Raw genomic sequence first — 25,648 nt, 5'->3', positions numbered from 1 at the left:
AAAGATGTGCTTGAAAGATATTAAAAAAATTGTTCTCCTTTAGTTATATGGCTACTGATGGGGACTCAGAACCAACCTCCATCATACTAGTGCTGTCAGAATAATGCTGCCTGTAAAATACATTTGATATAATCTCTAGATTTCCACTACTTATTTACATTTCTCCAGTGAAGTATAAATTCTGTTTAAAAATCTTGTGTAAGCAGTTAGAAGACTGCCCTGGATTCCATTTCTTACTTTGGTTAACTTTATTCAAGAAAACTAATGGCACTGTTTGAATGACCTAGTAATACATGTTTTGATAAAACCTCATTTTCACTATATTTTCTCAATGTTGTGTGCTGTTTTGTAGGTTACACTGGAGAGCTGTGCCAGTCAGAGATTGATCACTGCATCCAGCAGCCATGCCAAAATGGAGGTACTTGTTCTTCCAGCATCAATGGATTCAGTTGTCAGTGCCCAGAAGGTAAAGACCTATCTAGAACCTCATGCAAATCTGTATTTTGCAGGGTGCACTTAGTCTAAATTTTCAGTGATATTTTCATGTATATTTAAATATTTTTTAAAAATACGCCCTAGGCCATAATTGTAAGCAGAAAAAGCCCAGCAGATGAGAAATAAGAAACCTCTTTGTCATCAGCAATAGTATGTAAGTGTGGCAGTAGCTTAGTGTTTCAGTGTAGATGTGTTACAGAAATGGTCTCTCATTCACTGGCACCTCTACAACAGAAATCAGGTTCCAACACTGAAAAAGCTAAATCTAAGGAGGCTTAGGGAATGTTTTAATTTCTGTGTTGTCCAGTAAATGTGTGAGAAAAGCTGCCTCCCTTGTATTTGCTCAGTTTTGCTTATGGGTCAGTTGACTAAAATCTGTGTAAGAACAATAATTCAAAACTAAAGCAATTATTTAATTTCCCCAATGTTTTAATTTATTCTCCTTTCTACTTGCACTTAATCCTTTCTCTACATGAAAGCCTTTCAGTTATTCTCAGTGGTAAGCACTGTAAATGTGAGTATGTGAAATGAGGACACCACCATGCTAAAGTGTTTCTTTTGTAACAATCTGCTGACTGGAAAGGCAGATGCCTGAATTGTTCATTAAAAAGTTATCAGGGGTTAAAGCTTCTGATTATGAAGCCTTCTGTTAGCTATTAATAACTGTGATTAGAACCTTGAACTAATTATATTTCTGTTCTTACTTGATTGTGGATGTTTTTGTTCTGCCTACACCTTATATTGCTCTAAGGGTCCACTTCTTTTGATAACTGCTCTGGTAACATACACTTGCTAAATAATGAAGATCGTAATTTCTTTAGACTGATTCCTTGATTTTCTGGAGTGTTACACTTTAATGAGTGACCCACTTAACATCAGTGTTGAAACATGGACACTAATGTTTTGACAGCAGTGCATGTCTTGTGTTTGGGAGAATTTTGAAAATTGTGCCGTGTAGCTGCTAGCAAAATTCAGTCAGAAAATTGAGTTCTTAGACTTGCTCAATAATTTACTTGACTTTTTCTTAGGAAATCTGTTCAAGGGTTGTTAAGGATGTTTTCCAGGAAATGATCTTTCCAATAATAAATGCTTGCAAAAATAGCTACTGGGTTTTTTTGTTGGTTTAGAACCACCATACTTGTTTCTGTGTGTAGCATGCCTTAATTGCTTGCTCTTGGTGACCTATTTAATAAGGTGTTGACCATCCTACAACTTCTCTCCTGCCACCATTTGAGGTGCTGGCCATGGGGCAGGGTTACTGGTGGTTTGAGGTTCCTGGATGACCACATCCCCCATCATCTGCAGGGCTGTGCTGTGGTGCTGCAACTGTGGCTTTGCGATTTTTCCCTTGGGGCACATTATCACAGTTTTGTCATTGTTCTGGTATTTTTCTTTGTTGGAAGTTGTGTTCTTCCTACATGTTACAAACCTATGCTCCTTCTCTGCTTGAGGTCATGAGGTTTTCTGCGGTTTCTGGATTTTCCTTAAAGACACAATCTAGTTTTTGACACCTAGAGAGGGAAAAAATTTACTGAGAAACTTCAAACACCACCTCTCTGCTGATACACTTTCTTGACAGACAGACATTGTTTTAGGGTCATATATCTGAAACTTCCTGAGCTAAGTTAGCAGGTCTAGTCTCCCAGTATAAATTCTGTGTTCCAAGAGCAGCTATGTTACAGAGCAAGGATAGAACTGTGGAAGAGCTGATATTCTGATTGCTTATTTATATGGTTAACATTGTCACACAATATACATGGTTTCAAAAAAGCACTGGGGCAACACAAGCAAAATTTTACTGAAATATATTTACAACTCTTATTTTGAAGGAGTCAAAATTTCAGGAATCACTGCCTGGACTTTAGAGAGTTCATTGCTCTAGAAGGAATAATGCTAAATGCACTGTGGTTTATTCTCAGTCCCTTGGACATGATAAAATCATCCTTAGGTTCGCAGGTACAAATGTTTTCTTGTGTGCATGGTGGCTTTTCTTGAGTGAGTCTGGGATAATTCAACAGTAATCCAAAGTTTCTCCCCGAGTCCCTAATCACACCAAGAAACTGGTATTTCTTCAAAGAGAGAATGTTCCTGTGAAGTTAGGCAGCTGTGCCTCCTGCTTATGTCTGCACTGTAACGAAGGGAGAACACTGGTGCAGCAGTGTCACAATCTGTCTGCAAGGGTCACTGCTAATGCTCTGGATTAGTCTAATAAACATAATAAGTAATAAGGTGTTGCTTTTCCATCTTGTTCTAGAAGATCTACTAATGCCAATGAACTCAGAAAATCAGATACTTTATAGAGGGAAGGAAAGAGGTGATTTAACAAAATATATTGTCTGTATCACAAAACGTTGTCAAAATTACTAATGACTGCTTTTCCTGTGATTCTTTCTTCTTTTGAGGTATTATGCTCTCACAGAGGCATATTTGGAGAACTCTTGTTTGGATTAGGAAGAGATTTGGTTATTTTTGTAAATACAATGAAAGATAGTTAATTGAAAATTGCAGATACAGTAACTTGGAGATTTGTTATTTTTAGCATGTCCTCAAAATCTTCATTAAAAAAAACCCTACCAAAAACAATGATAGCTTTCTAATTTAAGAAAAGTCTCATATGCAGCTTTTCTCCTGCTGTGCTTAACAGTAATTGCTTGCTGAGAAGAGGCCTTTCATTCTGTACTGCTAATTCAGCACACTGGGGCAAAGGGAGCCAAGAAGCTTCTCTATGTGTAGTAAGTCAAAAACTGGATATATAATGTGGCTAGGTAGGAAAGGAGTCGAGAAGATGGAAAGCATCAAAAAGGGGGAAAAAGATGACAAAAAAAGGAGTGAGGTGGAAATGATAAGGAATGATCTTGAGATTGGGCATTTCTTTTACAAATGGGATCTGTACTTCATGGAGAAGCATGGGATAATTTACAGAAGATGATGTCTGAGCCACTGAAAAAGCAGCCTAGGTCAGACACAAACACTTCATGATTATTCTTTAAAAATTGTACTGTTATAAGAGTCCTTTAATAAAGAAAATTTCTTTGGGGTCATGTATTTTATTTGCTTTGGGATGTATTAGATGTTAATATCCAAAATACGTCAGAAAATAAGCTATGTGAATTTGAGTCAACTTGTGCTAAAGAGAAAATGGATTTTATACTAAACTTTGTAGTGAAGAAGCTTGAACTTCTTCCTTAAGCTAAGGAATGAGGAATTTGTTCCAAATTTTGACTATTATTATTGTGAAGGGGATGCTATACTGATAAGGGGGTAGGGATGTTCAATCGTAATTTTCAAAGTTTCATTATAATAAAGAGATATTGAGCAAATATTGCCTTTGAATGAACAGATGCAAAGAAGTTTTTTTTAAATTCTAGAAACCTACACATGGTAAACATCTGTCAATTTGAACAAAAGTATTTAAAATTTATATTCAGAATGATTCCATAAACAACCATATCTCTTCTGATTTTCTTCCACCTACTGTAAATCAAAGTATACTACTGTATTGACAGTAGTATTAATTAATTTCAGTTGATTGATGTACTACTCATAATTTTATAAATTTTGTTACTACATTTTTTTAAGTTACTGTGGAATTATGTCACTTCCCAAAGCACCCTGATGTGGACTTGAGCATACAAATAATAATTAAAAACATAAAATAAGCTAGTTGGAATAAGAAACTGTAACAAAAAAAAAAATCGTATGGAAACGGTCTGATCATGTGGTGAGAAAATGCACATCTCACTAATCTGTTCCTTATGCATGCACATTTGTAAAATTGACAGAAGGCAAGATTTGGTACTTATACATGTATATATATCTATGTAGTCTACATTTTTCTACATTTTTAAAATGTTTGGGCAGCTTTTGTTAATTTTCCTGTCACTATACTATAAATATAAATTAGGCATAGAATTTGGCTTTGAACAAAGTCATACAAAGATGAGCACAGTGCAGGTAAGTTACTATGAAAAAGAGATAACCTTTTGCTTTAAGATGTTTCTGAAGCTGTTACACACAATTTATATGTCTTGATGACGTGTACAGATTAACTTTGTTCAGTGTTATGGGGAAACATTAATCTTTGATAAAAATAGCAAGCATTCATCTGTCCAGCCACATGAAATAGGAGTCTTGGTATTTTTCTTACCTTCCCCTTCGTCTCTGCTCTGACAGAAGTGACAGAATTCTTTTCTTTCAGATTAATATATTTTTGAAAAATACTTATCAGTGATAATGGATTTCATAGCCATCCTGTAGAAGGAGATAGAAAACCATGTTATGAATGGGAATGAAACATTACTTGAAACTTACTTTTAATGACTGATGTTATGTTACAGCTTGGCAACAGTTCCCTGCAATACCTGCAGGTATTTCTGGAAATACTGGAAAGCAGCAAATGTATGAATGCTCTTATTGTGGTTATGTGCTGTAAAAACTGAAGAGTTTGACAACTACAGAAGATAGTAAATTGTGATTCATATGTCTTGATTTGCAGTAGGAGCTAGAAAATATACATTGTCACCATGAGTTTTAGTTGGCTGGGAGAACAGGAATTATTAGCCTAGATTAGGAATGGGTTTAAGTTCCAAGGTGGTGTTCTGGGTGTCTTGCTTCATTGTTCTTGTAAAAGCCTTTGTCTACATCCTATCTTGCAGGTACGATAACTTCTTTAGTTTTACGTACAATAAAACTATTAGTTCTCTTGATTCCAGGAAAGTAGGTCACACAGATTTTTGCAAGTGGAAGATTTCCCAAGGTTACTGGTGGTTAGAGAAACAAGAATTCTTCATATCATCATAAGAGGCTTTAATTTACCTGAAGTACACTTTGTTGTTAATTAAAAATTTTTATGACTGTTTAGTTTCTGGCAGTTTCTGCTAATCGAATATTTTTACCTGGCATCTTTTCAGATTACTCCTATTTTTAATAGACTTCTACTTAATATTTTTATGGTTTTAGCCTCTGTTTATCTGTTAAGACTTAGTTAAAGTGAATTTTAAAAAAAATAAATTAAGAATGACTTTTTAAATCTCTTTTATTTCCTCCTGGTGAGTATCCTTTTCTTCCTCACAGAGTTCTGATGAAAATCCATCAGATATCTTGTAGTTCCTCCTAAAAATTTTTTCTTTAGGGAAAATAATAAATCATCTGTACTTCTTTTAAAATATATCCCTATATTTCAGATCTAAAGATTTTGTAATCTCGCGTCCTAACAGTTCACAGACTGAATTTTTCACATTCATACAATTCTTGGAATTAAGTCTCAGGTAGGATTCAGGAAGGTTGGCTGTTCTGCAGACTGTAAAGAAACAGTTGTACAGTATCCTCAGAGAATGTTTAATTTCCTTGATTTGTGTATGGCTTTTTTGCTTTCAGTAGCCAGTAATTAAAATCCCATTGTGGTGAGAAATCTGGCTTTTATCCAGAGCTCTTATCCATCTCTGAAAATGTTTTCTGATCTAGTTTCTATCATTGCCCTGGAGGACTATAGCAAGATACGGAGAACATCACCTCAGTCAGTATTTCTGTTCTTGACAACTAGCCAAATGATCTGATCCACATAAGCACAAATATTGTACTGTGTCTTTTAGCAGTATAAATATTTTCTAATATATCCCTTACCCTTTACCATCTGTGTTACTCCTTTCACAACTTTTGCATTCAAATCCTTCAAGTCACTGGTGGTCTTTACTTTTCAGTCGTGTCCCTGCTGTACCAATAATGACCTAGGTGCAGGGTTGGGATTGTTAGCTGGCTGAAAAACAATTCAAAGGTTATGTATCCAGACAGAAATAATCTTGATTTGTTCCCACAGAATTTTAATATTCTTTCCAATCAATGCACTTCTGAATTTGAATCTTAAATTTATTATTTGCATTGTTATCAACAATTTTGATAGGGTCTTAAATGTAGATTTAGAAATGCCTGATTAATAATAGATCTTCGGTTTAGATTTGTAAACTACTGTTGCTTTAAGTATTTTCAGATAAATAACTCGTATATAAGATTTAAACTTCCAGAACCAACTAAACACATTTCACAGTACAGTCAAAGATAGCACAAGGGCAACATGTTTTAGGGTATTTTAAACCTGCATATGTTCTTGATGTGCTTTGTCACTTGAAACATTAGCCATCTGCCAGTAATCTTTTCTTTGTACGGAAGATTATTGCAAAGATTGTAGTAAAGCAGTATTAGTGTCATTGGGTGACCTTATATCTCCTTGGTCAGTTTAAATCCAGTTTCAGAGTTAGTGCAGAACTAACTCTGCACTCAATGCAGGTCATTGGCTGATCATCTCCTCGCAATAGTTAAAGGTCCTTGCAGATTCTTTTGTAACTGTCCAGGGTTTTGTGATAACAGTAAGGGCTTTTTTTCAGTTTGTCAGCAAACCACTGTTGGAATCAGATTCTTGATTTTAGGGTTCCCATTCTTTTCAGTTTCACAGTTATCTTCAGGAAGGACCTTTGATACAGGATTCTGCAAAATCTATTTGTAATATCTCCAGTGCTGGTGTGCAGTTGGTCCTGATAAAATCTATGCAGCAATCTGAGGACAGGATAAGAAAACCTATGAAGCTATCACAAAACAGCAAAATGGACAGGGCAGAAGGCTCTTGCCTTGATCTTTGCCTGTTCCCTTCCTGATTTGTTGTGGAGTTACTTGTGACTAAACACTAAAAATCTGTAGGTTCTTTTTTTGAATTTTTTTTTAATTTTTTTTTTTTAATTGGATTTTTTGTTTTGTTTTCATTCCATAGGTCTGGATTAAGATTTATGAACACGTGAGGGAAATGTGGCTTTTAAAGTCATTTGTTCAGGACCTATTATTTTGAGGATGATACTAAAATCCTGCTGCCAGCAGTGCCTAAGAATATTTGCCTGTCCACCTTTTTCTTAGTTACAATAATCTAAATTTTGTTAATGCTCTCAGTAGTATACACTGTTACTCACATTTGTTTAGTATCCATATCCCTTTTCTTTCTAATGCAGTTCACCAAGGTTTTGTGGATCTATAAAACATGGAGTGTGTCTTCTTGAGGAAGCCCTCAAGATATTTAAAATTAATCACCTGTCTTTTTTTGTGTGTATACTTGCTGGAAACTTCAACAACTTTAGACTGATTACCTCAGCCCTCACTCATCAAGTCCTTGGGCTCAGTCAACTTGACAGACTTTGGTGTCTGAAATGTTGCTATAATCTCCTGGGTAGCAGTGTCCATGTGGTTTGTTCTGTCTTTTAGACTGGCAAAACAGCCATGGTTTACAGTTTCTGTTAGATGGGTAGAGTTGGCTTGATGGGTCTTGAGTGGAAGCTGTCCTGATTTGCTCCTAATTTCTCATTCACAATGATTAATGTACTGTAATTTTAAGAGCTGCTCTACAGTTTAAGATATTCCAGGGAATTTTTATCTTGAAATGTCATGATCTGTATGAATGGACTGAGTATTAATCAGAAAAATAGTAGAGTTGAATGATAAGGGCAGTATACTCGCTTATCTGGACGGGTGTGAAATTTTGGGTATTCTTTTCTGGGTTGTTTTGGGATACAAAAAGCACTGCTTCATGTTGTGTTGTATGTGATAATATAGTTAGTATAATGCAATTTGTTAAAATATTATTTACTACATCTGATTAAAACAACTCCTGTGTAAGGATATTTTTTTCTTTATGTCTATTTTTTACATGGTGTTGCTTCAATAAATCATTTTCTCTTGCTATGAAGAAGTATGTTCTTGTAAAAGGTAATCTTTTAAATTACTGAAGCTCAAGTAAACTCGTGCTGTTAGAGGCTGTTATTCTTAGCAAATGCATTAGCAGGGAAAAAAAAAAGTCAGTTCTGGGCTTTTTTCCCAGGTTATTCTGTTCCTGATCTTTAGAAAATGTCCTCTGTTGTTCTAGCCAGGTACACTTCATAAAATGGATAAGCAGTGTTAGATACAACTAATATTTTTGGACTTAACTGCCTTAATTATTTGATAGTATGATTCTACCTGAATCATCTTGTATCATACCATGTTAATGGGTAAAATTAGATGAACATATAAAGGCAGGTCCATATTTTTGTAATTTTCATAGAATAAAAAATATGAAGCATAGACACGTCAATGGCTCGCTTTAAAATTTATTTAGCTATTAAAATTGTATGCACACTGGAATGTTTAATTATCAAAATCATTTTTTTCTTTTAGGGTTTTTAGGAACATCTTGTGAAGACAAAATAGATCCCTGTGCTTCATCTCCCTGCCAGAACAATGGAACCTGCTATGCAGATAGACTTTCCTTCTCCTGCAGTTGTAGTCCTGGATTTACAGGACCTACATGTGCTCAGCTGATTGACTTCTGCTCTCTGAATCCTTGTGCCCATGGCATTTGTCGCAGTGTTGGAACCAGCTACAAATGCCTCTGTATCCCTGGTTCGTATGAAACAGTTACATGTTTTGTAAATTTTCTAAAATTTCTCTTTTTAAAAAATACTTCATTTTTTCAGTATATAAAACACATGGAGTGGGTTTTCTGCCTATTTAGAATAATGATAGGACTCTGCACATTACATTTGGAAAATAAAAAATTGCAGAGTAAGCAATGAAAATACCCAATGAGATCCACATGGGTTGGTTTATATGTGCGGCTGTATTAGAAAACTGTAGCCGACAGGATTAAGCTTTTTAAGATGAGTTATCAGCGTCATTGACATTTCATTTGATAGAGAGAATGGAAAATGTGACACTGATGATTTGGGAAGGAATGGAACCAAACAAGGTAGCTGAACAAAGGTTCATACAGACATGCTTATGTTTAAATACATTGCCTCTTTTCAGAAGTTTGAGTTGTACTGCTTAGGTGTGTACAGTGAGTGAGTGGACTCAGCTGAGAACTGTTAGATAATTTAGGGCTAGCAGGGCACCGGGGCTGGATTTCATTTTGCTTAGCTCTGTATTTTTTTCTTCATTATACTAATGAAATAATGTTGGGGGGCTTATAGCTGCCTTTATACATTTTAGCAATGATAATTGAAAAGTGAATGAATTCACATGAATGATATGTGCTGCACATCCACCACTGATTAAGCACTTAGAGAGTAAAAAAAAAATAAAAAAAAAAAATCTTTGTTTTCATTTCATTAATTCTGACAGTTAAAAAAAAAAAATCTGTTCCATTAAGTCTTAAAAACTGTAGAAGTTAAGGGGAATAAAAACCCAGTGTAAAAAAGAATAAGCTAAGGAGGAATATTGAATAGTTAGTGGCTGTACACAGCCTTAACACCGTGGCATGCATGTTCTCCAAGTTCCTTTCAGAGGAATGCCTTCTCTCTGCTGCTTTGTCTTGCCTTAGGGGAAACCAGTCACACTTCTTCCGTTCTTTTTTTCCTTCCTTCTCAGTTAGCAGGATGTGGAGGTATCGTATCAATCACAAAAGTTTTGCCTGAAGTAGGCAAGTACTCCTACAGGTGGTGAGTCTTGAACATCAGTACATGCCACATCCAGAGCTTTTCTTTTTAGCCTGTGCATAAAAGGAGTCAGCTTCGTTCTCTTCCCAAAAGAACCTTCTCCATTTCCTCTCAAAGGTGCTCACAATCTGTTTCTAGAACACTTCTGATTAGGGTAATGAGTGTTATGACAAAAAGAAAGTAAAAGAACTCTTTAGTCTGACTTTCAAATATTACTGGCATTTTGAAGAAGAAAGATGTCACTGCTTGCTGCTTTTGCTTCTTGTGGCTTTAGAGCAAGGGGAAATTCAGAGAACTCTCCTCTTTTCCTTGGAGAGGGAGCTTTTGTCTAATATTCTGTAGCCCATAGAACTGGTATCCTATCTAAAGAGATATTCCTGAAGACACAAGGATTACCAGCAAATGTCTTTGTCTTGAACGGTGTATTGAATGCATACTTCAAAGTGCTGTTTTCAGTAACTGATGCATGCCATCTTTGTGGAAATTCCAGATGTTGAGCACAAAGTTTCAAGCTGCTTAAGGATGAGATTTTTTAAAAAATAAGCCGTCACTCATTAAATCAATAGATGTGGTAAGAGCAGGTTTCAGCATGACAAATACATTAGAATCGGGCATTGTGTTGTGTAGCAAGATTCTTGCTGATGTGTGCTATCCTGAGAGGATATAACATGATGGAGTTGTTTCAGTTTTATTGCTGAAATTTTTTTCTTGTAGTGTGTTTTGATTTGGGGAATGAATATAATTTTAATAATAGCTTAGATGACTGGCTACCTTAGTGCAGTTACAAAGCTTGTGCATATATCGTAAAATTATCCTGTTTCCGAATGGGATCACAGAACTGTCATGGTTTGAAAAGACATCTAAGATCAAAAAGTCCAACTGTCAAAGTCTTGATGTAAGTCTGTTTTGACTTACACTGCTTCTGAGACTTCAGAATGTAACTGGCATAGAAAACACAAACCTTCTGTGCATTTTGTCTTGAGATGTTTCTCCACCAGAATGGATTAGTTTTCTTTGTACAAGTGGGGAGTTTGTAATGAAATCTACTAGTGCAGTATTTTTAGAAGGTAGCAGAATGAATCACTGCTATTCAGAGACAAGGAAAGGACCATCAGAAGTTGTTTTTGGAGAGGTACTCACAAATGCTGGTGGAAATTTTTATGTTAAATTACATACCTCTTTATTAAGAAGAAAAACATGGAAATTAAATTGAGATTATACCATAGTTATATGATCTCATGGTTAATTTTTTGTCCAGCAGAATTTTGTTTGCTTGCAACTTTTCAGAAAACACAGAGGGTAGATAGATTTTTATGGCAAGATAGGTCCAAATGTTTACATGAACTCAAATGTTTTTAGTTCAGATGTTTCCATGAATGGTGTGGGAAGTTTTCATCTGAACAGAAGAATGGCATTATGCAGAAGTGTATTTCCTAACACATGGCTTGTTTTATTTATTTCAAGAGATCATGATGATAATTCTCTCATTACAAATTTTCAGTCTTCCTTTTTGAAATGTTTAATTGCTTTGATTTTAATTTGCATAATAGTGGAATCTTTAGAGAAAAGCCTCGGGTATTGAGATGAAGAGCAACAGGCCTAATGATATTTAAATAGAGCCAGCATATCCTGTTTTATCCAGAGCACAAATTAGAATTCATATCAGCTTATAATTAGTTCCATGTCTGAAAAATAGATATCTTTTTTTTTTTTAAATTTCAAAGTACTGTTTTTCGAAATTCATTCTTAGAACTGAGAATTCAATGGTTTAATATTTATTTTGGATATTATTCTCCTCACTAAGTCACCAGAATGACTAAATAACAGAGAGAGTGAACATGAAAAAATGGTTTGAAGTTTAAAAAAATGATCCAGAAAAAAATGATCCAGGAGTAAAAGCACTCAGCAGGTAGGAATATGAGAGTTACTTCAAACTGTAAATCTATTTCTTCATTATTTAGCAAGTATTTTGTTAACTTGATCAGATTCATAACAGAAAACTTCTGTTTTTCTAGCACTTGGGTGGTACAAGAAATTAGGGCATGGTCAAGAAAGACCTCTGTAGAGGTTTGGAGAAGCTATTGAGATGGGTAACCAAGCCTAGCTTGCTAACAAAGCGGCCAAAATATATTAGTATATTTCCATCTTTAAGTGTTTTTTAATAAGACAGAAGTCTTTCACTTTCACACAAGTCCCTAAGGTCATATACATTCTGTTTTGTATACATTCTGTTCAATAGTAGGTTTACTAAATGACATTTTAGAACTCTTTTCCATATTGGTTGTGTGGTATATCTGAAACATAGTATTTTAAAAACTTTAGAATCTTCCACAAGTATGATAGCAGTTGTAGAACATTTAGGGGAAAAAAAAAAAAGAGGAGTGTCAGAAGAGAGTATTGAGAGTGATGTCAACTTCATAAGTAGTACCACGGGATATGTTTTCTCTGCACTTGATTTTTTTGCTCCTGTAGCTTAACAGATGCCTATAGGAGAGTGAGTTTATCTTGGTACTTTTGCAGAAGTAAGTATAAGGTATTCCTGCAGCAGTAGCAGCTTTTCTTTTCTCTTTCTGCATTTTGTGACTTGGGTGGGTAATGCAAGCTCTGGCAGAAGTGACTTGAGGTTAAATCCAGTTCCAGACTATCTATGGGCCCTTCACTGCCTCTGTTTTTCCTCATCTTATTTCCACTTCTACATTAAGAGGATGCTCCATGCAAGCTGGCCATGGCTGGTAAGCCAGCCTTCCTACTGTCCTGCCATCTGGAGCAGCTCTTTTCTCTCTTATTTAATTGCTATATAAGCTCAGACTTTAATTGAACACATTTATTTCTTGGCTATGTAACAGACAACTCTCTTAGTGAGCAGCCCTTCGAAACAGAGCTCTCTTGCATTGTATCCCATTAGTCTTTCACACAAAGATGAGGTTTTTGCCTTGATTTGCTTAAGTGTTGAGCATGGAGAAGCCCAGGGATTCCCTCTTGAGGGGTTGTTGTCTAAGAAAGCCTGAAAAGCATTCAGCTTTGTTCTTTACTGATTTATAATGGGAATAGCTAGCTTCTCCCCTCTCTTTTGTTGACCTAATAGTGTAGATACTCTCAAGATGTTGCCAAGCATTGCTGTATCTTCTGCACTGTCAGTTGCTTTCAAAGGCTGTGACAAAACCTATGGCTTCTCCTCATCAGCCTGCTCTACACCAGTTGTGTGTTGCCCTTCGTGTTTTCTCCCTTTGCAGTTTCTAAGGTAGCCATGTGCAGGGAGTGCACCTCAGCATGAAGCTGGCTCAACACCATGTCAGAGAGCATCAGGCAAATATCCCAGCCTCAAGGCAGCTGCTTGGTGCTTGAGAAAGAGAAAGGAAGACTTGGTAATCCGGTGGACAGTCGTAACAAACCTGTTCCTACCTTTGTAAAGATCAGTAGCAGGATCCTCATATAAATGGAGAAGAGGTACGGTAGGGACATCTTTATTTGGTTTTTTAGGTTCCCTGACCATTCACCAGCATCTGAAGACAACACATCACAATGCAACCACTGCTGGCAAGTTCTGCTTGAGTTCATGAAGGTGCTGCTATTGAGGGCATATCCAACTTCTAGTGACCTGGGAAAAAAGATTTAATAATGTTAGTTGCCCTTTTAGAAGCTGCAATGCCCTATATATATTTATTTTATTTTATTGCTCATGACGCAACACCTAGTGAAGTGTTGTTAATACAGGTATTATTTCTTCTTGAATATGTCCACAGAAATGCTATATACCCCAAAAGATGCAAATAGCTGAATTTGTCACTGGTTGTGACAAGCAGAGAGGAAGCAACTCTAGTAGAGTCTTCTATTTTGAAATTACCTATGAAAAAGTCTCCTGTTCCCATCTAAATTCTTTAATTAATTTTTTTTAATGTAGTCTTTTTGAGGAATGTGTATGAATTCAGTATAATATATGGTTGATATATCAGTATAATTGAAAAGCTGTAATACAAAGAGAAACGCTCGTTGAAGATGCTGTGGTGCCTCAGCCCCACGAGAAGACTCCTGGTACCCAGTGAGACCGTTCCTGCTCCATCAGTCCCGGCAGAAGGGATTTGCTGGCACCAGGGGGAGGAGCACGAGGGTGAAACGGTGCGTGGGCCAGACCTGCCCTCTCGTGGAGAGAGACAGTCCCTTTCACTGCCTGTGGGCAGTGTCTGGCAGCCTGGGCTGCCCTAACCCTGAGGAGGTGACACGACAGCTCATACTGGTTTGCAAGCCAGACAGCTATTTAGTCACAAATTTCCCTCTGCTCCCTTTGAAAGGCAAAAATTAATGAGCACGTTAAAAAGATTATTTTCCCCCCTTAAAATATCTAATTACAACTCTCTTCAACCCATGGAATTCTCATATTTTTCTTTTAGGTTTTCTGATTTTGGTGGTTTGTATCTTGGCTACAGATGTCACAGCATAAGGCTATTTCCCTTTATCATAAACTAGATGGACTTCATCATAGGCTAATAAAAAACCCCATAACATTTAGAATAATTATTTCTGTACTGTCTGGCTAATGGCTTTGGAGAAAGTGATTCTGAAATGTTTCTCAATAAACTACTAGTCCAGCTGTTTACTATGAAAGGACATTTTTGTGCAGAATCAAGTGGATAATATTGCATATACATCTTGTGTACTGATGTCTGTTGTGTTGTGTCTGTCAATTTTATTTTTAATTATCCATAAGAGAGGTGGGGTTGGGTTGGGGTTGTGTGGGGCAGAAGTGGTTTCTAGAGGTGGTAGTTGTATTTTCTATGGTTCTGTGAGAGTTTTGGGAAAAAATTAGTCCAGGAGAGTAAAGGAAGATGGTAACATACTAAGATGGTAGTGGAAGATACTTCCATTTCATGTCAGCAAGTTTTGCTACTAACCCGAGTTTTTCTTTGAAGAAGTTAAAGCACACTGCAGAATGTATACTTTGTCTTGTGTTGCAGGCCTTTTCACTGGCTTCTCTATTTGTTGCATGCTCATTCATCTCTTGCTTTTTTAGCTATGTGTAATGAGTAAAGCAATCTTTTAAAAAACATAAACTCTGTGCCCCTACTTTCTGTATCTGCTAATCAGATCATAATACCTGCCTACCACTTGGGAATACTGTAAAAAATTAAGTATCTTATGCTTCTACAGTGCTTTGACATTGCACAGCAATTGGAGTTAAAACACATTATAATTCTAGCTAATGTTATACAATTGTCATCACTTTGATGAAAGTGGCTTTGGTGTAAGGATCCAAGAAAGGTAGGAGAGACATTGATGTTACTGTATTCCTTTTTACAGTCAGCGTGCTGGTACCCACGTTGTCCCTAGTGGCCTTGGTCACCAGCCTCCTTCCTTATGGCCATGCTGTCATTTGTCACTATGACTGTTGCTTCTTTCAGAACACGGGGCTTACAGCACCTTTACCTACAGTCTCTAGTAGCCTAATTGTTAATTTTTACTGGGAAGTGTTTCACAGCCTGTTTTATTGCCTCTTTGTGTGATTTAGGTTACCATGGCCTTTACTGTGAAGAGGAATATAACGAATGCCTTTCTGCACCCTGTGAAAATGGAGCCACCTGCAGAGACCTCGTCAACAGCTATGAGTGTGTGTGTCTGCCTGAATATGAAGGTAGGATGGGGTCTGCTTCTTTTTTTTGGAATTGCTGTATTAATTTTTATGGTTGGCTCTGTTACAGACAGATATGCAGTGATCTCTGCTGAGCAGAAATAAATCCCACATCTAAAATTAATGGAAACATACTTCAATTTATGGGATCAATGGGATCAAACTTGATCCCATAATCTTTATTTAAATTAGTAGTTGGGATTTAGCACATCTGTGAGAACTGCACATCCTTGCCTGGGGACAAATGGCGCTTCTCTGTTCTTAGGTATACTTTTTCTGCTGCTTTTAAGATATTTTAGAAAATGATGAGGTGGTTTTGTTTCTTTTTATAAAAACCCCATAACTATTAAATAATTTTTTTCATCAGTTATTGTTAGGGGCCATTATGTGGAGGGCTTTCCAAATTTGCTTTTTACATATTTTCTCCAGTGAAGTGAGTTACAATGTAGTAATGAAAGATCAGTATTTGAAACAGATTATCACAAAGGAGTAACAATGAAAGGTTTATCTTATTTGTTTAGAAAGACCATAAAGCCATACAGCAGTAGGTCTGTAACTGCTTTCCCATGTTAGCTGCAGCTGTTGCTGAATATGATTAAATGGAATCAGCCTTTGGCCTTTCTTAAGTAATTTATAGAGCAGAAAAGTGTGTGTTTTTGTTACACAAAATCTTCTATCTTGCATTAGATTTTGTCTTCACACAGCAGCACAAATCAGCTGTCTTTAACATGTCCCTCTCTGCAGGGCTAATAGATCCGTTATTATTTTATGTATTCTATTTCTAATAATGCAATTTGAATACAATTCTCTATGCTATTACTGTAAAAATTATTATTTATGAAACAGAATGACTGTTTTGAGGAACATTAACCCAGAATTTTCTCATTAAGCATCCTTATCTCTGTTGATAAATAATGCTCACTTAATGGCTGCTTAAGGCTTATTATGTATTCCATGCTGGTGATTTCATTGCTTTTTGGCAATAGATACAGAATTCATCATTTTAGAGGCTTATTGAGGAAAGACCCTCTGCTTTTCATGGCAATTTAAAGGGTACCTAACTGTAGTGTTATGACTTCATATTCTGTTCTCAGCTGATGTATACCTGCAGCTGAAAGCATTGTGTATACTGTTTGCTTTAAATGAAAGCAGGGGACCTGGCCCTGCAAGCAGCTTCTGCTGATTACTGAGCTTTCCTCATCCCCATATTTAAGTTACTCAGTGTCAGTAATGAACAGAGGTGAAGCACCCAGCCTGTGAGCAATTATTTATACTATGTGTGCAATTGGAGGCCTTGATTTTACCACCACCAACCCAGACCTCCGTGTCCACAGTCCCCCTCCTGCCCATACCCTGCTTTCCTGCATGCGCTTTCCTGGCTGATACACAGACCAGGGCTGGTGCTGCTTCTCTGGCCTGAGGGCAGATGCCAGCAGGTACCTGGGGGCTTTTGGCTCTGTTGCCTTCTGCTGCTTAGCTGCAGGATGCTCAAACTGGAGTTCTCTGCCTTCCAACTGCTGTCAGGCTGACCAAATTATTTCAACAGTTATGCAGTGAAAGTAAGCATGCATGTGTGTCTATGCATTTAAAACGCCCAAATATTTAAACTAAGTTGCTTTTAAATAATTTTAATTTACCACTGTTTCCTCCAGATGGTTCTTTTTAGAAAGTCATGTTAGTTTGCATTACTGGACATAACTGCAGTGTTGAGCACTAGAGAACCAATTCCTTTGTATTATTCACTCATTAAATACATTTGCTTCTATGCATACATCTGTTATAATACTTGTCCTATTTCCCTCTTTTATGGTTTTGATTTTTCTTTCTCATATTAATTGCTTTGCTACCTCACTAATTTTACCTCTGTGTAGTCCTGTACCAAGACCATACAAATTCATATTCACAAACTGCCCAGGTCCAGTGCAACACACTTGGTTTTCATGAAAGAGGTTTGGAAGGGGTAAGGCAGGTTCAGCTGCATGTGCATTTTTCACATTTATTTCATAGAATGTTTTCTCTAACCTCTTCAAGGATTCCGTCACTGTAGGTTCTATAATATCCATGAGAAACATAATTCTTTTGCTGTCATTCCCTACCCTGTGATTAGAAACCTTTCCCTGATACACTACCTTATTGCAGCTTTTATGTGTAATAACCCACATGAGTTTATGCTTCAATTGATTATGTGCCTTTATGGTTTGCAGGACAGCAAATATTTAGAAATGTGAGCAACCTTAAAAGGTGAAAAAAGTGCTTGTTATTTTTAAGTATTGTCACACAGAAGCACTCAGAATCCTGTCCTGCTCTTCAGTTGCTTGAATTTTTTGGTAAAACCCTTAAGTCTAGGGAAGCTTAAAGATAATTTAGCATTTTGCCTAAGTGGTTACATTCTAATTGAAGTCCCACCAGTCTTTAGTTATTCACATATGTACATCCCAGAAATCTGCTGGGCTTTACACTGTGTGTGCCAGGTACAGCTTCCACTGTGGTCTGCAAGGCAAAGGTGTGGAAATGAGAGCACATCTGAGGGGGCAAAAGTATTGGCATGAAACTAAGTAATCTAATTATTAATTTTAGCTATACAATGGAATTTTTTTGTTGTTGTTGTTTTTTATTGCTTTAGTTATACTCAGTCTCTTGCCAAAAGTCAATGGGAAGCATCAAAAGTCTTAAGTATATTATTAAAGATGTTACTACATAAAATTATTGCTAAAGAACACTATTGTTTACATTTTACTGAGGATTAGTAGATAGCTGATCAGATTATGCTTTATTACACCATTGGGCTTAAATAAAAGTTTCTGCATGTTTTTTGGGGAGAAATTGCCCTACCTCACTTGTCCCAAAGCTTTGTCAGGTGAAAAGAGCAAAGGGGAGGCAGGTGTGTAAAAAACATGGCTTATTCTTATCTCATTAGCTTAATAGGACAGGGTTGGAGGCTGCACATTGTTGTTCTCATCCAGGTAAAGCTGAATTATCTCATGAACTGATTCCATGCTGTCAGTATAGGTCATGTTAATGGCAATTACTCATTTTACCTTTTCAGGAAGGCACTGTGAATTATACAAAGATCCTTGTATTCACATCAACTGTCAGAATGGTGGCACTTGTGACAGTGAAGGTCTAAATGCTACATGCATTTGTGCACCTGGATATTCAGGCAAGTTGTACATTACATGGTATGTATAGTTGTCAATTTTTACTGTGTTCAAAAGAAGATAAATGCCAAGTAAGACTGTGGCTCTTCAAGGAAACAAATTTGCAATTTGCTGCCTCGTTGTTAGTCAAGGAAAAATGAAAAGTTCTTGATATTACTTGCAACTGCTTTGAACATTTTTTTGCATCAAAAAAGCCTGTTACTAAAGATAATTCACTAAGCTAATAGTTATTTAACATGCCTTATGACCTTCCTGCTTGAGACTAGATTGAATTTTCAAAGTAACATTTTCAAGACTTCCAGGTAAGCCAATTACTAATTGGACATTGTTGAAACTGGAAAATGTTTTAACATTGACCTTATTTCCTGTGAGCTGAAGAAATAACTTATTCTGCTACCTTATGCAGCCACTAAAAGCCCTAAGTGCTTGTTATGAATCAATTCACCCTTTTAAAGTAACTCTTTTAATCCTTTGGTCTTGTATTTAAATGGACATGATTGGTGTAATCCAAGATAATTCACAACCTGATGCTCTGTTAGCCATGGACAGTAATATCCAAGCTGATAATAATAGATGAAGCCATTCAGAGATCTCTTTGCAGCTAGAGAAAAATTAAATGATTGATGATGTACCTGCTACATGAGACATTCACTATACAGAAGCTTGGGTGTTTCTGTTTTCTGATATCAGGTGAAGAATGTGAAATTGATGTAAATGACTGTGACAGCAGCCCATGTCACCATGCTGGAACTTGCATAGATCAGCCTGGTGGCTACACCTGCCATTGTCCACATGGATGGGTCGGTGCAAACTGTGAGATACGTAAGTTTTGTAGTTTTCTATAAATTTCTAAAACTGATATGTTATAATTAATTTATATTTGTCTCTAAATACCTGCACAAATATCTGTACAAACAACCTGGATAATCTGTAAAAATTATGTTAAATGCATTTTTGTCAGGCTATAATATTTCAAAACCAGATATAAAAGTTAGAAGATTCTATTTCTGGGCACCCTACTGAAAAGGCTGTTTTCAGTGATACCTGAGACATGAACATCCAAGTTGATCAGCAAGGGCTGTGCAGTTCTGCCTGCCATAGCTAGGAAGTAATGGGCTGACTGTAAAGAGTGTGGTTCTGGGAGAAAGCAGTGATCATGCTTCCTTGTTACAGTAAAAGTTACATTTCTGTGACATTATGGACTGAATAGATGCCAAAGAGAAACAGATGGGGTCACATACTTTCCTAGTTGTGCAGACATGATGTATGAAATAAGAGATGCTTGTTCTGGAGTCCTTCTTTGGCTGTTATGCTCTAGTCACTAAGAGTTTGGCTGTTTGCACCACATACATGGTGAGGTGCATATAAACACAAGAGAAAATGGGAGAAGAACAGGAGGTGGAAGGAGCCATGTCTACTGTCCAGTTATTCAATTATTCCTGCTTCCCCCTGTGAGGGATGCATTCCCCTTAGCACTGTGTATGACTGGTAGGCTCAAGCTTTCATTTGTGGTTGGTTGGTTTTAACTCCTTTCTGACCTCTTTTATAAGTCTACAAGAGAGAGAGTAAACTCTCCTTAAACTTCGTTCTCTTGACAAGGTGCTTGTCTCTGCTTTTGCATATTTCTCTGCATATAGCATCTGTTTATATTTCCTCTGCAGTGGCCTGCTTAAGCACTTGATTTTCTGCTTGTGTTTCACAATTGCAAACTGTTCAAGTTAAAATGATGGGAAGAAGCAACACTTTGATGTTGCTGTTTTAAGACTTATATTGGCTTGTTCTTTTATCTTGAGATTGCTGTGACAGAAGGCAGGGCAGTATCTGAGTGTTAACATGACACTGATAACACTGCAGTGCTGATTCTCAACTAGAAATGTCAGACATTTTCTTTCCGTCTCAACAATTGGAGAATAAATCATGTAGTATTGTTCAAGGCAATTGCTCTTCATTGAAGAGGTTGTAATTACTGTGCTTTTGTAATAAAAAGATCAGAATAGGTAGTAGAGTGTGTATATTTAACAATAATAATATGGGGGATATAAAAATGCAGTTTAGGGGACATGGTTTGGATTGTTTTTGAAGGAATGAAAAGAGGAAAAAAAATACCCTTGCATAGTCCCGTAAAGATATATTTTGAAAAACAAGCTTAAAATCAGAGAGTTACAAATAGTTTCTGCAATAGGCTTGACATCAGCAAACATCTGATGTTCCCATGCAATTGAAGTCACTTTGACACATCATTAAAGTAGAAAAACAATGTGCTGCTATGGGACACCATGATACTTTTAAATATTCAGATATAAGGATGGACATACAGCTGCTTAAAGCAATGCAGTGCTTGGATTTGAACAATTATACATCAGGTCAGGCAGATAGAGAGGGACTGAGTTTTGAACGAACACTTTGCAGGAAGGATTTGAAATCTTTTTGGTCTGCAGATTTTTTTCCTACAGGACTATTTATCCATAGGAAGGTCTCTGCGCTCACTGTCTCCCTGAGTTGTGGGCTGACCAGTTCAGATCTTACTTAGAAACAGAACATCCATATCCAGTGCTTTTCCATACAGGTGCAGCACATCTGATCTTATTGGAATCGAGGCAATGGTGCAGCAGGTTTCTGCTCAGCTCTGAAGATTGAATTTATTAGTAAATCTGCTTCAGTTCATCTTTCCATACCTCCTTCTCATACTTACCATACTGTTTCAGCAATTTCTGTGTAAGGGCGAATAATGTATTGGAAAATAAATTTAGGCACTGTGTACTGGCTTCCTTTAGATCAGGCCATCACTGGATGCTAGAAAAAAATCCATGATGAAGACAGGCTTGAGACTTCTCAGGAGGAGGGGTGAGATGGTGTTCAGTAGTCATCTGACTAAACCCATCACATTTTATCTTATGTGATTTTCTGTTCCTAGCCGTAAGAATGGAGTACCAACATTGTTGGTGCTGTCTTTTTTTGTTGGACAACTCTCTGTTTACTATTAATATTTCCTTATTTTTTCACCAGCTGTTTTATCTCCTTGAAGTGACCACCCTAGCAGGATTTCAAGGTTATCTTGTCAAGCTGCACTCCTTAATTTTTAAATGTTGTATATTCATCAGAGTAGCAGAGCTTGATGGATGTAGCCTGAATGAACTGTGATATTTATTGTATCATTTTATGGTCTTTACCAGTCTTAGCAAGTCCAATTAAAAAGGATTAAGTAAATCTTAGTTATACAGAGGCTATTTTTCCTTTCAAAATGAAATGTATTTTTCTAAAAGCTAATTGAGCATTCACTAGAAAATGCTTACAGATTGTCTCATGTGAATTCTCTAATGCCTGCTGGTTATCAGTTAATATCATTACCTTTGCCATTTTGTAATTATTAATGCAGTTGCCAAGGTAATCCAAACCATGTTGTTATTTGAAAGCTAACATTATGAAAAATTTCTAGTACAGTCTGTGTGGTACACATTGAAATCTAATTCTTAGTTCATTTTGTGAACATTCTTGTGACAACTGACAATACTGTGATTTAGACTGTCATAGGTACTTTCTAATCTATAGAGTATAAGCTTTCAATGTTCAGATTTTTATCTGGTGAGGAAGAAAGGAGGAAATTTCTTTCTTTCCTTATCATCCAGACATGGAGTCTAAATCAGAACTGTCCTATATATGTATGTATGTATATATATCTGTGCACATTAGATCTGAATTTGTCCTGGTCTGACAAACTGACAGAAACCACCATGGGTGACAAATGTGCTGCAGAACAGAAATAGAAACCCATCTCAAACTGCACAGAGCACAGCTGTATTCTTCCTTTTTATCTTGACTGGGCAAATATCAGTAACAGCACTTCAGAAACATTAAATCACTAGGTCATTCAGGCTGATCAAAACTTTACTGATCTCTGAAGAAAGTAACATAAACAAGCAGTCCCAGCTCACTTTTACAAATAAACACCCTAAATAAGCCCAAGCTTATGTGCTCCAGAACAACCTTTACTACTGTAAAGAAAGGGCAACCATTTCTTCAAACTCTGCCCAGGTGAATTCCCTGTGTTACAGCTTCAGGCTTTTTTCCTTCCTTCCTTCCTTCCTTCCTCTAAAATAGATTTTTTTTTTCCCCATACTTATACATTCCCCTGTATTTCTAACATAGATGGAGATTCTATCCACAGATACCACTAAACTTATGATTTATGCTCCTGTGCTCAAATGTGTTACCTGCCATCATCAACATCCTTGAGAGGTGGCTTCTAAGAATATCTTAAATTCCCAAAGCACATGCTTGATAGACCTGTTCCCAGACTGTGATTAAGCGAAGGGAGTTTCTAAAACAGTGCACTGGAGAAGTCTGTTGGAAAAAGGAACAGTCACCTACTAGAAATAACTCTAGCACAGTGTCAGATTACTGTAGTCAGAATGATTCAAGTCTGTTCCTGATTTGAAATAATTTATGAGACTATTCACTTTAAAGACTGCCAAAAATGAACCCTAGAGGGTAGTACAGGTTAATTAGAAATACTCTGATCCACAGTAGAGAAAAACAGATCTGAGGATGTAGGCAGTTGAAAGACAATCTGTTTGGCATTGATAGACAATAGTTTGGGCATCAAAATTAGTTATACAGAAGGTCTGGAATACATAAACACAGGAAGCCTCTTCCAATATTATTTCCAGTAAGGTCTGTTGTGAGATGGCTCAGGGAAATTATGCTTGAGAGAAGACTCTAGCTGGTTCAGTACTGCAGCAGCTTATGAGATGCCATTTTTGTCCTTGAAATGTTGGCTTTGAAGCGTCTGTGGTCTGGTGAAGATAGGCATAGAGAAGGTCTTTGTTTCAAATTGAAAACCAAGTGTGCTTAATACACGTTTTGGTAGAAGGGTTCACTAACTATTAGATCAAGCCATGCAGAAAGTCGGTGGATTACTATAAGCTTTTACATAAAACATGCCTGACTTTAAAGTGTGCATAGTGTGTTATAAGGTAACACAGTGGTAACTAGGTGATTTCTGAGACTTGGCTTACACAGGGGATCAAACCAGGTAAGTGTTCCCTTGTGACCCTTAAAATCTACAAGAAGGATCAAGATAATGCTATTCAAATTTGTTTTATGTTGGATATGGTGACACATCTGTGAAAGAGCCTGGAAAGATTCAAATCACATATCCCTCTAGCTTCCAAAGTCCCCACAGAAATCTTGAAAGAGACTACCATAAAACATATGCATCAGGAATGATGTGTGTTACTAATTAATGATAAATTTTTATTTCCTGTTGGCAGATCTGCAGTGGAAGTCTGGGCATATGGCAGAGAGTCTAACAAATATGCCTCGTCACTCCCTCTACATCATAATTGGGGCTCTTTGTGTTGCATTTGTCCTGATGCTGATCATCCTGATCGTGGGAATTTGCCGCATCAGCCGCATTGAATATCAAGGCTCCTCCAGGCCAGCCTATGAGGAATTCTACAACTGTAGAAGCATTGACAGTGAATTCAGTAATGCAATTGCTTCCATCCGACATGCCAGGTTTGTTCTGGGGATGGTAATTTAAAAGAAAATTTTAATGATATGTAATTTCTGTCCATACGAAGTACATCAGACTGCTTAGCTGCCAAACGACAGGGGCACCGGTGTTGCTTCTTGTTCTGTTTTGATCCCTAGTCTGTTCTCATCTGAAATGTGATAATCCAGCACAAACCCTTGAAAACAGAGGGAGTTTATTTGTTTTAACTGAATTTGTTTGATGTAACTGATGAAGAGGGACTTGTGCAGAATTCTTAGACTGTATGATGTTCTGTTTGGGATGTATATACTCCTTAACTGATACACACAGGTAATTCGGTTAGATAGCAAAGGCATGTTGATTTCTCTGACTCATTTACCAGATTATCAAGACTCTTCAAATCATTAATTTTTGTACTCCTGTTTTCCTTGAGATTAAGATCTTTCTTACTTGCTTTCTTAGGGATAGTAATTTTTTGACCTTTAATTTTAAAAGAAGACTTGCAAGCCAGGGCCTTGGGTGTCACAATAACACAAAAGCAGGACTCGAAGTGATTACTGGAAGTGTAAACCACTGCACTGGTATACCATTAATTTACCAAGTTCTCTGTCAACAATTATATTTAAAAACCTCCAAAGTATTTGAATAGAGCTAGAAAAGGACTTTTCTAAATTTCACATGATTTTCTTTGATAAAAATCAGACTACTTCTATTTTAATGCTTTTCAGGTTGTAATGAAGGATAATTTTTAACTTCCCTTTATAGTAATTATGTGCATCAGATGTTATGTCCCTTCTCTTCTTTTTTAAGATAAAAACAGAGCAAAAAACCCATTTTTATTTCCTAAATGAACCAATTCTGATATTTTCTTCTGGATCACATCAGCTGCTTTCCTGGCAATCCTGTTCATTTAACTGAAAATGAAGCCTGCTTCCTTTTTAAAATCTTTGTTATTTTTAAAAAATTTTCTTTGCATTACAGTTGTGACTGATGACTTATTAGTGATCTGTTTAACCTTTTCCTCCCTCTCAGGATCCTTTGCACCATTTTGTTTTCTAGCCAGTATTGTTTTTTCTGTATTTGACGTTTCTCTTAATAGGGTAGAGCTTTCATTTTTGTTGTTTCTTTTTCCCATTTCTCCAATTTGTCAAGATCACTTCAAATTCTAACAAGAGTGTTTATCTATGTTATCACCAAACTACTTTTAAGAGAATGGAGGGAGACACGTTCCTATGCATTGACCTGGAGAAACGCAGCATAGTGATTTGTGATTGCTGGTCATTAATTTTCTGAATAATCTAGTTCTGTTTCAATGCAAATTAAAGAGGTTAATTTTCACCACTGCTGCAGTCATCAAAGTTATCTGAAAGGGATGAGGAGTTCCCACAGACTCCTTTAATCACATCAAAGCTTTGGGCAGTAACTCTTT

The 25,648-nt window shown here is 36.7% G+C and overlaps 1 protein-coding gene across 1 annotated transcript in view; it reads left to right on the top strand.

The window, feature by feature from the left end:
* Positions 1-25,648, top strand: part of DNER (delta/notch like EGF repeat containing) — a 103,219-nt gene that overhangs the window by 72,108 nt on the left and 5,463 nt on the right. The window contains exons 7-12 of the mRNA XM_008491038.2: positions 353-466; positions 8,686-8,910; positions 15,448-15,570; positions 18,614-18,727; positions 19,416-19,547; positions 23,996-24,242. Of these exons, the coding sequence (XP_008489260.2) occupies positions 353-466; positions 8,686-8,910; positions 15,448-15,570; positions 18,614-18,727; positions 19,416-19,547; positions 23,996-24,242 (955 nt within the window). The remainder of the gene's footprint in view (positions 1-352; positions 467-8,685; positions 8,911-15,447; positions 15,571-18,613; positions 18,728-19,415; positions 19,548-23,995; positions 24,243-25,648) is intronic.

This window comes from Calypte anna, chromosome 9 (assembly GCF_003957555.1).
Source record: "Calypte anna isolate BGI_N300 chromosome 9, bCalAnn1_v1.p, whole genome shotgun sequence".
Taxonomy (NCBI): domain Eukaryota; kingdom Metazoa; phylum Chordata; class Aves; order Apodiformes; family Trochilidae; genus Calypte; species Calypte anna.
This window is presented reverse-complemented; position numbering and strand designations above follow the sequence as displayed.